Below are 15,255 nucleotides of genomic sequence, written 5' to 3'. Positions count from 1 at the left end.
CAGAGGGACCTTGACAGGCTGGAGAGGTGGGCCCACGCGAACCACATGAAGTTCAACAAGGCCAAGTGCAAGGTCCTGCACATGGGTCGGCGCAATCCCAAGCACAACTACAGGCTGGGCAAGAAATGGATTGAAAGCAGCCCCGAGGAGAAGGACTTGGGGTATTGATTGATGAGAAGCTCAGCATAAGCCAGGCAGTGTGCACTTGCAGCCCAGAAAGCCAACCGTGTCCTGGGCTGCATCCCCAGCAGCGTGACCAGCAGGTCGAGGGAGGTGATCCTGCCCCTCTGCTCCACTCTGGTGAGACCCCACCTGGAGTATTGACTGCGTCCAGCTCTGGGGGCCCCAGTACAGGGAGACATCGAGCTGTTGGAGAGAGTCCAGAGGAGGGCCACGAAGCTGATCAGAGGGCTGGAGCACCTCTCCTATGAGGACAGGCTGAGTTGGGATCGTTCAGCCTGGAGAAAAGAAGGCTCCAGGGAGATCTAATTGCAGCTCACCAGTACCTGAAGGGGCCTACAGGAAAGATGGTCAGGGACTGTTTATCAGGGACTGGAGTGACAGGACAAGGGGTAATGGGTTTAAGCTGAAGGAGGGTCGATTCAGATTGGATGTTAGGAAGAAATTCTTTACTGTTATAGTGGTGAGGCACTGGAACAGGTTGCCCAGAGAGGCTGTGGATGCCCCATCCCTGGAAGTGTTTAAGACCAGGTTGGATGAGGCTTTGGGCATCCTGGTCTAGTGGAGGGTGTCCCTGCCCACGGCAGGGGGGTTGGAACTAGATGATCTTTAAGGTCGCTTCCAACCCAAACCATTCTATGATTCTATGAAAACTAACTGACCCTCTTGTGTGTGCCAATGAATATAACTGCAGGAACCATCCTATACTTCCTCTTTTCTTTCATCCTCTTCATCGCACAGTGACTCACTGCTGTCATTTTTCAGCTAGATAGTGACATACCAGAGTCTGTTTGGCTCTCAGCAGAGTGGTCCGCTGGCAGAGACTACCTCCGTGGGCTCAGTGCTCTCAGCCACCCTAGACTCTTTGGGGTGCAGCACTCTGCTTCCACAGGGTCATGGAGTCGACTTCATAACTGGGAATTTGCTTTTGAGACATGGCACCAAGCAAAATAATACGAGAATAATTGTATCAATTACTATATTCCAAGAGGAAAGAAAAAACTAAGAGCTATCATTTCTTATTGTATTTATTTCAAACCAGAAGCAGCCATCTTGGTTTTCAGAAGGGTTGCATGCTTTCCTAGTCACTTGGAAGGAGCTGACAGCTTTCAGCACTTCAGCAAACACTGCTTTGAGATTGTTTAACAGAAGGAGGGAACCAGCAGCCAGATGAGAAGCATGTGAGGGAATGCATCTATTAGCAAGTACAGGGAGATGTCTTGTTAATAGAAGACAGAAGGAGGGACAAAGCAGGGAGAGAAAGAAGCCAGCAGTGAGTCATTTTCTCATACAGATACATTTGGATAGAAATGAAACGCAGAGCAATCTAGTATTCCTTTCTGCACTTGCAGAGCCAGTGAAAACCGATACTGAAAAGCAAAAGTGAACAGCTAAAGGTCTTCAAAACTCTTCAGCACCCTTAGAAGACCTCAGATAATGAAAACAGTGAGAAAATGAAAATTTTCCTGGTAGTGGTCGCATAGGACCGAGTCCTTCCATTTTTAAAAATATCTTTTTGATTCAAAATTACTAATGCTGTTTCAGATATCTACTAGTGAAAAACTACAGCTTCTCGCCTCCAAACCAGAGCACATCAAAAGATGGCCTAAGGCTGGCAAGGGAAAATAAGTGGGCCCACCAAGAATCAGCTTTGCCATTAGTGAAACCCTTTCTCCAGCTCCTTCTGTGAGCCTAAGGTAAGAAGAGATGGCTGAGCCTTCAATACCTGCTGAGAGGTTTTGTGTTTTGTTTGCCTTTTTTTTTTTTTTTTTTTTTTTTTTTTAAAAAGCACCATTTTGGAGAGGAAAGGAGAAGAAAATGCAGAGCAGGGAGAGAGACTAAGGACTCAAGTAAACAATGAGTCGACAGAGTACAAGAATCAGGTTTTGTATCACCACCTTTTTGAGAAGGGACACCATTCGGACACATTTAGTCTGTGGAATAAAACCCAAGTCTCACCATAACAGTAAAGACCAAAGACATGGATTTACCAGATAATTGCTCAGCTTGCATCATTGTCATTAAGAATGTAATGTGCAATTGGAAAAGTTACCCATGCAGTTTCTTCAAGGAACAGGAATATAAGTTAAAAACAAAAAGATCAGTAACATGATCTCTAACATGCTCCGAATAGTACCTTTAACTCAAATTAAGACATGTTTAATATCAAGTTATCCATATGCAAAATCTGCATAAAAATAAACTTGCTTTTAGAAGAGTCTTTGTCCAAATTATCGCTTATGTTACCTCCCGAGCAGTGTTTTCTGCATGCCTTTGCTGGCTGGAAAGGATTACTGCAGTGTTGCTATTTGCTCCAACCTGCTATCCTAAAATGACATTTTGGCATGTAGCTGGTTTTAACTACTTCTGTTTAAGAAAAGCTCTAGAGAATATAGTTGCTCTGAACAACACTTAATATATACTTGACTCATAGCAGATTGTTACTCAGCCCAAAGACTTGTCACTGAACTTAATTTTAATAGCATACATCAAAGCAAAAAGACAAAGAAATAGTTACCCCTTCCCTGACTAATCAATAAAGCTAAAAAAATTTCCCTGAATTGCCATGGGAAAATTAGTATGCAGTATGCCCTTTCAAGGAGATCTGTAGTTTTGCACCTGGATGTCTTCTTCCTTTGCATTTTATAGAGAATGAAGGGAAAAAAAAAAAATCACATCATGATTCATCATTATTTGCATGAAACTACAGCAAAATCAAGATATTAATATCCATTTGTTATACTTCTTCAAAAAAATACTTTTCATAAGCCTATTTTCATAAGTCTTTTCATAATCCGCTTCTGCCCTGTGTTAAGACATGATATAGAGCTCAACAGGTATTTGATTTGACTTAAAATAACTATTATTCTCTTCTTAAGACACACCCAAGATAGCAAATAAGGACAAATATGGAAAGGTCAAAGAGAAGCCAGAGAGGAGGAAAGGAGGGACAGGTAAAGGGCCAGCTCAGCATAAAGATAGTTTCCCTGTGAATAATGCTGGAAGTGGTAAAATTCAACTACTAGCTAAAGTTTAGTTACCACACTAAAATTTCATTCTCTGCAAATTCTAGGTAAACGCACCACTGAAGGAAAAATCTCCTGCAGATAAACAGACATACTTTTAAGTGTGTATATGACATACCTCATATTAGGATTTATACAGCTGCAATTTTTTTACCCAAAATTAGACACTTTTAAGATTTGGCTGGGCCATCTTGCCTAGACTGTGCTTTTGTCTAGACGGAGCTTTTGCCCAGAAAGGTTGGACCAGATGATCCCTGAGGTACCTTCCAACCTAATATTCTATGATTCTGTGAACCGTTTAAGTACAGACTTTTCTATGCAAAAATAGAAGCCAGCTCCTTCTCTCTCGCTATATGTATTTCTAGTAACCAGAGAAGCCATGATTAAAGAAAAAAACCAAAACACCACAATATTTTAAGATGTCTGAATAAAAACTGTGACAACTGGTATCACAGTACTCTAGTTTATAGACTTCTTGGATAGTCCATCTTGTATTGGGTTTGCGTGGCAAGGATTTGATAGCGAGGGGGCTACAGGGGTGGCCTCTGCAAGAAGCTGCTAGAAGCTTCCCCCATGTCCGACAGAGCCAATGCCAGCCGGCCCCAAGATGGACCTGCCACTGGCCAAGGCCGAGCCCATCAGCAACAGTGATAGCGCCTCTGGAATCACGTATTTAAGAAGGGGAAGAAACCTGTGCAACACTAAGAGCAATTTGCAAGCAGAGAAGGGAGTCAGAATACGTGAGAAGAACAACACTGCAGACACCAAGGCCAGTGAAAAAGGAGGGGGAGAAGATGCCCCTGGCAGGAGTCGGGAATGAAGTTGCACCCGGGAAGAAGGGAGGGTAAAGGGAAGGTGTTTTAAGATTTAATTTTATTTCTCATTATTCTACTCTGGTTTGATTGGTAATAAATTATTTTTCCCCAAGTCAAGTCTGTTTTGCCTATGATGGTAATTGGTGAGTGATCTCGCCTTGTCCTTGTCTTGACCCACGAGCCTTTGGTTATATATTCTCTCCCCTGCCCAGCTGAGGACGACAGTGACAAAGTAGCTTTGGGGGACACCTGGCCTCCAGCCAGGGTCAACCCACCACACATTTCAAGCTCTGGATAAACATGATACCCCAACAAAGGAAGAAAACTAATTAGCCAGTTTGTCATGATATTCCCCTGTTCCTTCACAGATAAGAGAGAAACGACATCTGGTTTTCAAACCTATAGTTCTGCTAGAGCTGCCTTTCTAACCATTCTTCTTCATCTGAAGTCGGTAAAAAAAAAAAGAACATTTCATGGATTCTTGAATTAGCAGCCCTTTAAAGTTAATATACAACGGAAAAGCTCTGTTGACTCTGATTTTTTTCCTTATTTCATATAAGGAAAAATCTCTAAACTTCCTTTGATTCCTCATCAACTTAGGCCTGTGGACTCTGGTGACAACAGGGACTTTTATTATCACAAGTATGAAGTTTTTAGTAGTATAGTGTTTATACATCAGTGACTCTTGTTCTGTGAAAAAAAGCAGGCAGTTTCCACAAACTACAAGGATGCTCAGTACAATGAATAATTGCTTAGCACTTCATTTTCTACATAATAATCATTTTCTTATATGTAACTAAATATTTTAAGCAGTTTATTAATTTATAAGCTTAGTTGTGGATATCTCTGTGTTTCTGGCATCAGTACACAGACTGCCTAAAGTGTTGATACTCTGTGTCCTCAAACAGTTTCTAAGTGTCCTCATAATTGCTTGTCACCTGTAAAAGGTTTAGCTCCAATGCAAAATTAACATATGGTGAACAGATGGACTCAGAACAGACGTTTGTCAAGAAAGTACTCACACCAAAGACTTTTTGGCTTCAGCCTTTTAGGACCTTCAGAAAAGTCCTACTTGAAGCTCCAAGTCATACTAATCAGGGGAACATCATTCCTCAATGACAATCTCGTGTTGCAAAAACTTTTATGACCCTCTACAAAGAAGAGTCCTTGCAACTTTTCTGTTGTCACAGTGTCTCCATAAACAGAAGAAACAAAATATTGTTTCCATAGGGTACCCCACCTGTCCAACAAGAATTCATCTTGTATAAAACAAAAATACAAAGCTGCTATTATGATGATTTAAAAAAAAATACCACAAAAAGTTTAACCCCCACCTCCCCCTCCCCATGCATACCCTTCAAAATATTCCATTACTTACTGAGGAGGTAAGACAAGAGTTGTTGGCTGGGCTTTTGGTCTGCGTTTTGCAGATACTCCCATCTGGTTGGCTGAACGTTTCAAAGACTGCTGATTCAAAAGGCCAGATGCTAGCCCAGCATGGTACTGCAACTGGATAATAAAAAACACATACATTAAAATACACACCACTGCAGTACTCTATGTCAGACTTCTACTATCTGTACCACCTGATTCAAATTACAGCCAGGCAGTAAGCTAACGTATGGTGTTTCATATACATTGCTTGGATGGAAGATGATATGAACAAAAAGCATATTAAAAAAGCCTGCTGTGAAATAGGTATTGCAAGGAAATTATGCTATAGGGCAAGTATGATGATGAATCAAAGACTTCCTCTCAAGTCCTAACTCTCCTGAAACTTGGGCTTGCTTTTAAAAGTTAAGACAGTTTCTCCTCTCAAGGGATCTAGCATTCTTACTTTTTGGAAGAAGATAAGAAGAAAGATGCAACCCTTTCACTATATAAACGAGCTTTTTAGAAATAACACTCATCTTTTTTTCTTAAACATAAAAACACAAAACATTCGCAAAGAAGTTTCTGCCACTGTAAAGAAAAATCTAGCCTTCAAAATACCTGCTAGCATGTCTCCACAGCATTGTAACAGAAAGATTCACATTCAGTAACTTTCTCCTCTACTCTTTTATTTTACTTGCCAATGAAAGACAAATTTATGAAGGACACAACATGAATCCGCAAGATTTTGCATGCATTCCCACTGCTTGCAGATTTAAGAACAGCTACAGTGCTGTGTCTGTCCTGAAACCAGTTTCAAGTGCAACAAGTTACAAGCTCACCTCTAAGCACTTTCAATTTACATTCTTAGTTCCCTATTTTTGAAGACAAGGGGGTGGGAAAACTCAAGATTCAGTGTCAGACAAATGCAATCCATCATTCTAGTCTCCACATCAGTCTAAAGACTTGTTCTGAAACAGGTGAGCTGTTTAACACGTTAACAACTCTAACCACATGATCTGCATATAAAAAAAGGTTACAGTTGGGAAACTATGACTTACAAATGTTCATAAAATAAAGTGGTCTTAGGCAATGCTATTCTGCAGTGTACTGACAGAAAACAAGGGAAAGCTTGGTAAAGTGATCTACTTAAAAATAGCTATTAAAATGAGTGAAGCTATCCCGTGAACCAATTTGACTCAAATGTCAATGCTCAGAGCATCCATAAGGCTTTTTAACAGGCTCCTGATTTACTTGGCTGCTTTGACACGTGATCTTGGCTGTGGCACAACATGAAGACACATCGCATTCCTAATGGGAAGAGAATCACGCTCGGCCGGGGAAGGAGGGGGGGGATTGTATTGCCCCAACAGCTCTGCTTAGACCAATGAATTTTGTTCAAATTTGTTTTTCTCTGACAGATTTCTGAAATGAAAAAAAAAAAAAAAAATCAATGAGAGCAATGGACAGTACATGTTTGAAAGGCAATGTTTCAAAGTGTCAAGGGCTTAGTTTTCAATCTTCACTATCAGAATTTGCAGTGAGTGCAATATGCAGGGAATTAAAGGGAAAGACAGCTCTGGCAGCAGACCCCTCTGACTCCAGGAACATGCTTTTCCCTTTTCTTCTTGCATCTTATTACAAGCAGCCCTCCTTCAGCCATTTTGTGCTGTTCACGCCATTCACTTATATTCACTATGCAGAACGACGTGGACAGGTATTTCAAGTAAATAACATCATTTGGACACCTGCTCGGAGATGGAGGTAATCACAGATGCTAATCATAGATGAATTTTAAATGCAACCTTTTAAAAAAAAATTTATAACCTCCCGGCTAGTCTGACATTTAGTGGTCAGGCATAAAAAAAAAGAATGAAAAATAAATATATTCTACAAAACAATTCTGTCCTTGAAGACTGACTCTCAGTGATTAAGCTATTTTTATTAATTATAAGTATTTCTTTAGAATCTACCTTTGCTCCCAGGAATGCAGATCCAACTGTCAAAATCTATAAGGGCCATTAAATATTTACCAAACCATCCTTATAATGGGAGAAAAGGTCAAAGTTAATAAAACTGACAGGCAGCTTCTGTCCAACTTGATTTATACATTATTAAAGTATCACATACTGTATTGCACAGAATGCATTCCTTTTTGCAGGCAGAGGGGTCTTAACTGAAGAAACTGGGAAATTGTTTCTTAATCATTTGTTCCTCAGAACAGAAACAAGACTGAAAATAGTGCCACAGCAGTACCTCTAGCATCAAAACTACAGCCAGGAGATTCAATGGTCCTGATGGATAAAAACGTGCCATTCAGTTCCCTTTTCCTCTTGCAAAATAAACACCTTTTTCTGCCAGCATCAGCCATGACAGCAAATCTCAGCTAAAAACATACCAACCCCCACAAAATTTTTGCTTACTAACAAGAGAACGCTATTTTCAAACATATTATCCTCACCTTAGGGAACCTACGTGAAATGCACTGTCAGAGGAAATTATGGGTGGTAAAAGGCTCATGCAGGGAAGCTGAGATGAGCTCATGGGACACAGAAACCACATTTAGCTCAAGAAGTCCTTGAGCCAGAGACTGCCAATGGCTGGAAGAACATTGGGGAGAACGTGTGCTTATAATATGTGCTAACATAAGCATGTGCTTACAGCTACTGCTGGAGATGAGATCTGGGGCGACGCAAACCTTTGTTTCGACTGTTTCCACTACTGTCTACAGAGAGGTGGTCCATGGAGCTCTAAGAGACCCTGCAACCCAACGCAGCCAAAAGACAAGCACCTTCTGTAAGTGTATACCCAATGACCTTGCATCTGCTTTTGTCAATGTGCTCATTTAAACCAGCAGAATGGTAAACAGCAACAGCTTTATCCATAAAATATGCTAAATACTCACTGAACTTGAGTATTGGTGCAGCACTAGGTAATATTGCAAATCATTTCTTTATCAGACGCTAAGGAATTCCCCATCATTCAGTGGCTTTATTACAGCAAGCATCCATGTCTCTCAGCTTTGGGGAATTCCAACTGGTTTATGTGAAGCTAAGCTCTTTACTTCCTAACGAAATATTCCTCCATAAAATTTCAACAAGATTGATCTTTTTTCCCCTAATACATGCAGATGAAACATAAAATCTATTTCAGAAAACTAAGAAATAAAAAACAACAACAACAAAATCAATTTATAACACTTAGCAGCTAGAATATACACCAGTGCCAACTTGTACAGTTTTACAACGAGTCTCATGATAGCTGATATTTTTCTTAAAACTGTGGTTCCAAGTAACGTGTGAATTCCACAATTTAAAATCAAAAGACTCTAGCTCTCAAGGATGTAGGAAAAGTACTGAAAATAACACTTTGATACATATAAAAGCTTTACCTGAAGGTAAATGAAAACAGAACTTGGATTATTTTTAAAAGTTTCATTATTATTGAGATTCATTATTTTTCTATGTTAATGGCAACATGGTCTATAATCTAGAAGAAAAAATTATCACTAACGTTTTACAGGTGCCATAATTCACATTTTCACAGTGTTCCTGAGTATATGAAAACCACATTCATATAATAACAGCTCTCAATCTTCCTCACAAAGTGAAACACATCATAACAGAGATAGGACTTGTACACATAGAGATAGCACTACAGTTGTAACTGTAAGGAGGGCAAGTTCCTCATTCACGTAAGATGTCTTTGGCTTTCACATGATGGCTTATTTAAACAGAGAATGTGTATCAGAGAAATACAGACTGGATTTAAAAAAACAGTAATGCTTTCAGAACTAAAAGTTAATCACATAGTATCTTTTATTTATTTTACCCTGGTGATTCTCTTCTTATCGGAAACAAGGCAATGCACCCCCTAAAACAATCAAAACAAACAAAAATGAACCCCTCCATCCCTGCAAAAGATCACACTGTCTTTTGCAGCTGATTTTTAAGGTTTGGAGCAGACACAGAACATCTGCTACAGCCAAAGGGCTTAAACCAGAACAAAGCAGTAAGGCCCCTTTGTTCAACAGAAATGTACTGATCATATTGTGACAGATTGTATTTTGGCCTATAGGATTACTCTACAGTGTATGTTATGAAACTACAAACATGTACACAGTGCTAATTTAAAACTTTTTAAAGTTAAAGCTTCATCATTAGAATCATGCTGGGTCTAAAGGTCTTTTGTTTACATAATTCATGGGCTGGAGATTTTGCATGTGCTGACTGCTGACCAAACAAGTCATTACACTCCACTTACTTACAAGGCCATTTAAAGTTGCAAAAAGTGGTTGGGTAGGAGGAAGGTAAAGGATCAGGGGGAAAAAAGAAAAAAAAACACACACAATCACTTGGAGAATTTACAATTGATCTTGTCAACTCACAGTTGCACGTTAATTTTACATATTACCATTATTTAAAGCTTTTTAGGGAAAATCTGTTGGTGCTTAAAAAGTGAAATCAGAAGAATGACTTCTCTTTGTGATCACATTACCCTGTTTTGATATTTTTCCATTCTCATGTAAATAGTTACAGACCACATATTTAAGCAGAAAAGCATTTTCTCAGACATAGGTAATATAAAAAAATATTTATTTCCATTTCTCCAAGAAACGGAGTTTTACAGAACTGGCTGACAGATACTTACCCATCATGGAATTTTCTGAGTTCACAGTAATACTGGTGAACGCACGTACATTTGCCTCCTTCTAAGATGCGCAGCACTTTGCCCCTCATCATTAAATTATTTCTCCCTTGCAGCTAACAAGGGATTCGTCTATTATGATAAAACTCTAGTCTTTCTTTTGAAAAGAGCAATGAGCAAGCAAGCAGGACACTCCCACAGTTTCATCTCTGCAGACTAAAGTAGGCAAGAGAGAAATTACACTACCTTAATTGATATTTTTAAGCTTCTCTCACATAATGAGGCCAGTTTGGAAATTCACTTTTTCTCCAATGTTTGATCATTTTAGGATAGCTGAATTCTTGGCTTGGCCAAAACAGCATCAACAAAACAAAGGAGCAGTCTCCAATTTATTTACTCATTGGTTTTCCTCTTGTGGAACCGGGTTGCAGGCTTTTCAATTAATAGTAAAGCTAGACATTGTGCCTTTGTTCTGGTTTGCAATTTAATTAGGACATTTCGTTCTTTTTTTTTTTTTTTTTTTTTTAAGGCATTTATGCCCCCCAAACACTTTCCAGTTTACAAGAATATTTAAGCAACAAATACCTATCCATGAGTGGGAACAAAGGCTACCCTCATTCCTTTCTTTTTTAAATCCCTGTACAAAAGTTATTGCATCTTTTCCGAAACACCCTGATTTGAGTAAACTGTGAAACTAATGAGCTCGCACTTCTGTGAAAAGCCTCCCGTATGCAACAGCTCTTATTTGCATTGCATTGACATGCAGAGCGCCACTGCCTCACCCTGGTCACTAAACCCGGAGATACGGAGCATTCTGAGGACATCTACCTGCCCACGGCCCTGCACTGGCAATCTTGCCTTGCCCTTCGGCCTCTCCTCCTCCAACTCCTTTGGGAGTTGAAAAACAAGTTTAGACATATTACATACATATATATATAAAAAGAAACACTAGTAGGAAATGCATTGATACATATCCCTGTTTCTTTTAACGTCTTGTCTTCACTACCTTTTATTCCATTGTCTTTGAATTCCTGTTTTTGCTGAGAGCACTGCTTTAATTAGTATCAGATTTCAGCCTTAAAGTGTGTTCTTCTCATACTTTTATTTCAAAAACACTGAAGTTCTGCTGATGAATGACTGCATCAATATTCCCTCACTCCAATACTGCCTGCAAGTCTTTGGCTTTTTACCATGCAGAGATAGCAAATCTGGTGGCACTTTTTCAAGGAATTGGTCAAAACTCCAGCATCTGCATCCCTGCTGCCAATAAAATTAGCTGCACTGTTCAAAGTCTCTACATAAGCCACTACTCCTCCTCCAGTTGTTTGTTTTGTTTTTTTTTTAAAGTATTCTGGAATTCATTTAATAGTTACATCAGTGACATATTCTTGCTTTCTGGATAATATCAACACAAAAGGACACTACACAGCCCACAGGCTTGGAGGTTTAAAAAGAACTAGTATTCAAAATTGATAAAGAGGCAGAGTAATCATAATCTGGGGCTACACACTATCTGATTTACCTCTTCAGAAGAATAACTGTACTTTATGCTAAGGTATAAATACTTCCAGGTGCTCTGAAGGGCTTGAACATAACTATTTCCTGAAAGATAACTAAATGAACTGGCATTTGATTGGATATGCAACTACAACCCAGACTCATAACAAAATCACAAAAAGCAGAGTAAAATTATTACATCACGTTCTGCATCTAAATGACAAAATAAAACCACATGCACTAACAAACAGTAATATTGTCAAGTAACCCTGAACTCAAGGGTAGTAGTGAGCACAGAGGTTGTCCACTAATATGGAAACAGTCTTAGTGTCACTCTACATGATATATTCACACTTGTGTGATCATTTAATGGATTTCATTAAAGTCTAAAGACCAAAGAAGTGCACTTGATCAGTGTTTGACAGAAAATCTGCATTCCTTTTTGACAAAGGTATTATCTTTGCATAGGACAAATACTCTGTAGCAGGGAAAAGTCATCATTAAAACTCAAGACTGAAGGAGCACACAATTGGCATCTCCCCCCAGTGCTGCTGTGCTCCCTTAAATAGCCACCAGAACTTTGAACTGAAGACACCACTCTCATGCTAAAATTAGTATTTTTCTAAAGCCCTAGACTAAATCTTTGGTGTCCGGGGCTCAGGTGGCAGCTATGTCAGTATAAAGAATGGGCTGCTGCCTTGGTGACAGGGGATGCTCAGGTGCTTATGTAAGAAATGTGAAGGTACTTTGCAACTGAGTGGAATCAGCTACAGAAACACTCTTCAAATTGTCCAGCATCATGCCATGATTTGCAGCACTGTGGTTGGGCTTTACCACTATAGCGAACAAACTATTTTTCAGACAAATGAAGAAATGAATACTCTTCTTCAATAAAATGTCTACAAGGTACAGCTTATGTAAACCCAACTAGTCCAGTTGCACCATAAGACAAAGGAAAGACAGTCAAAGAAGAGATGGGAGGAAAATCCATTAGTGGATAAGCAATGTAGCAGTAATGACCCTGGCTGGCACTTGTGCTGCTAGGTTGCTCCCCCCCCCCCCCTCATTAAATTTAATTATTTTAACTTCTGTTAAATGCCTTTCCTTAGCTTTGGTCACTCACACAATAACTAAAATCCACAATGTATTTAGACTAGCAAATATTCATGCTGAGTGTCAGACAATAGCTATTAGCTTAGCTGTGGGTCTTTCTGCCAGCATACGGAAACCTGGCTTTACTGAGTCTCCCATGGCCTTCCTGAAGGGGAAGTTGGACTCAAAGCTCAGAACTCAAGCATACAGCTCATCCTGACGCAGGTATGCTGTGGATGCACTATGCAAAACTACCCCAGACATCACCACTCTCTTCCAGTAGAGGTTATCAAACTACCGTGCCAGAAGAATGGGTTGCATGAATATGGTTTAAACCGATTGAGCTTGAATTTGCCAAATTAGGAGAGGATTCTTCCTTAAATGGTTACTTTTGCTAATACTCTTTCTTTACATCTAGCAGGCATCTTGAAGCAATGCTGGTGGGAATGCTAATTTCCAGCTCACTAGCAAGGACAACCAATAAAAGTTTGAAGCAGGACAGTGAGATCTGGAACAGAATGTATGTGGCCTGTTTCCTTATATGAACATTCCTACTATAGCTTCAGAATATTCATGATCGGATTAATTTATACTCCTTCCAAGACAGTATAAAGTAACCCACAGAAAGCATTCATACGCAAATAGGAATGACTGATACAGGTCACTTATAAGTGGTTAGAGAAAGAAGTTTAAATTCTCAGCCTTGCTTGTAACAACACAGAATTTTGCACAGAGAAACCCTACAATCACCATAGGTGGCTGGAAGTTAAGAGATCAGCTGCCTTCTAGAAGATGAGTGTCAAAAGAAACACATCATTTTTCCCCTTTAAAACAGATCGCATTCAGCACTCAATGGACATTCCGGGAATACTTGTTGGGAAAGATGAACATAACCACTGTACTTGCAAGCAGAACGCTGACATGTAATAGTCAACAAAATTGAAACTTTTCTCCCCCTCAGAAGGCAATTAAAAAAGAGCTTTTCTGCCTTTAGTTAAGTTTTCTGTGTTCAAAAATTAATGACATACATCTGAATCGGGAGACAGAGTGATCCTGCCGACCACTAGCAGCAGTGCAAGCTCTTCCTTCGCTGATAAGTTTCACTGAACATTTTCTCCAGCTAAAACAATATTATGCATTAACTAAGAACTCTAAATTAAAACTCTTTTTTTTTTTTAAACCCTTCAGAATAGCCATTTATGGCTTACAACATGGACTTTCAGGAATTTTGTCTGAAACAGAACACCAGACTTCAGAAAAATTAGCTCTCTGCATTTAATTAGGACACTTACACGAGAAGCTGGATAAATCTGCAGATCCTTGTCATTTGTATACAAGGTAGAGAAATCATCTTACTCCATACTGCTAGAGACCAAAATGTGTTTTACCACACTGGTTTGTGCAATCCACTATTGATAATAGCAACATATGGCCAAACTTTATTTAAAAAAAATAAACAAACCACCTACCCTTGGTGATTTTTTGAATGTGTCTACTTTTAGATGACCAAACTGTAATACATGAAAAAGCCAACTTCTGAAAAATCAGTTTAAAAGATATTTCAAGTTAGACATCCAAATAAAAAAAGAGGTAGACATTTATAAAAGTCTTAGTCAAATTATTTCCTTAGACTTCAAAGAGTTAAGTAATGAATGTTTCTAAGGAATGAAAAAAGAATCTATCAGGTTTGATTGATAAAAGTGTAGCTTTTAACTAAGACTGAAAAAACTGAAGACTGGCAACATTTTTTCCAGAATAATATGCTTCCTCTGCTTTTTTTCAGCACAGTGCACATAAATCAAAGAAATGTTAAAGAGGCCCATACATCACAAGCTGGCATTTCTAAACTATTTACAAAATCTGTAATAGTCAAGAGGATGGAAAACATAGAAGTGTGACCATAAAAGTTACTGAAAGAAAAAAAGGCAGTTCTACCATCCCAGCAGGGTTAATTAAGGTTGGAAACAACTCTTGATTGTAGAATTTAAAAAAACTAAAACAATCCTGATAATGCAGGGTTACAAAAAGCAAACAGGACAGTGTATCAGCCAAAAAAGAGAGAAGGTGGATTTGAGCAACATGTTTATTCCACAATTAAGCACACTGTTCTGAAAATAGAAAAAACAAATGCTCTAATAAGGCTTGAAGTATGGACAAAAGCAGGGCTGAGTTTGCATCTGCAAAAAGACAGCCCCAAAAATACCACTAACTCCAGTGCTTAGCTGCGTATCCATCAAATTTTCATACCTCAACATCTAAGCATACAACAGACTTATACAGATGAGGTTTTCCTCAACAACTTTTACAAATGAGAATCTCATCTCCTCTTCTGAAAGGAAAGACATGGATTATGGAAAGTTTATCTGTCCATCTGTTGAAGATGTCACACTCTGACTAGAGAGTGCAAAAAGCACAGAGATGTTTTACAACCAAATCCAAAACTTACTGTAGTCTGAACTAGTGTAAAAGCCATATGCTTTGCAAAAACACCTCTTTTGCTACACGTCTTTTTTACCACAGCACAAAGAGTAACAGTTCTAAAGCTGCTGTAGTCTTTATTTCTGAAAATAGATCACATTCTTACTTTCATCTGCCACACTCAGCTAACTGATCAGAAACCAGAAAGA

General features: G+C 39.0%; 1 protein-coding gene across 2 annotated transcripts in view; it reads right to left on the bottom strand.

Moving 5' to 3' along the window:
- The window catches only part of MED27 (mediator complex subunit 27), a 94,795-nt gene that overhangs the window by 52,960 nt on the left and 26,580 nt on the right, over nucleotides 1-15,255 (bottom strand). For both annotated transcript variants that reach the window (XM_054848624.1, XM_054848625.1), the window contains exon 3: nucleotides 5,400-5,530. In XM_054848624.1, coding sequence (XP_054704599.1) covers nucleotides 5,400-5,530 — 131 coding nt within the window. The remainder of the gene's footprint in view (nucleotides 1-5,399; nucleotides 5,531-15,255) is intronic.

Source organism: Grus americana, chromosome 20 (assembly GCF_028858705.1).
Source record: "Grus americana isolate bGruAme1 chromosome 20, bGruAme1.mat, whole genome shotgun sequence".
Taxonomy (NCBI): Eukaryota; Metazoa; Chordata; class Aves; order Gruiformes; family Gruidae; genus Grus; species Grus americana.
Note: the sequence above shows the minus strand (reverse complement) of the source record. Positions and strands in the feature narration are given on the sequence as shown.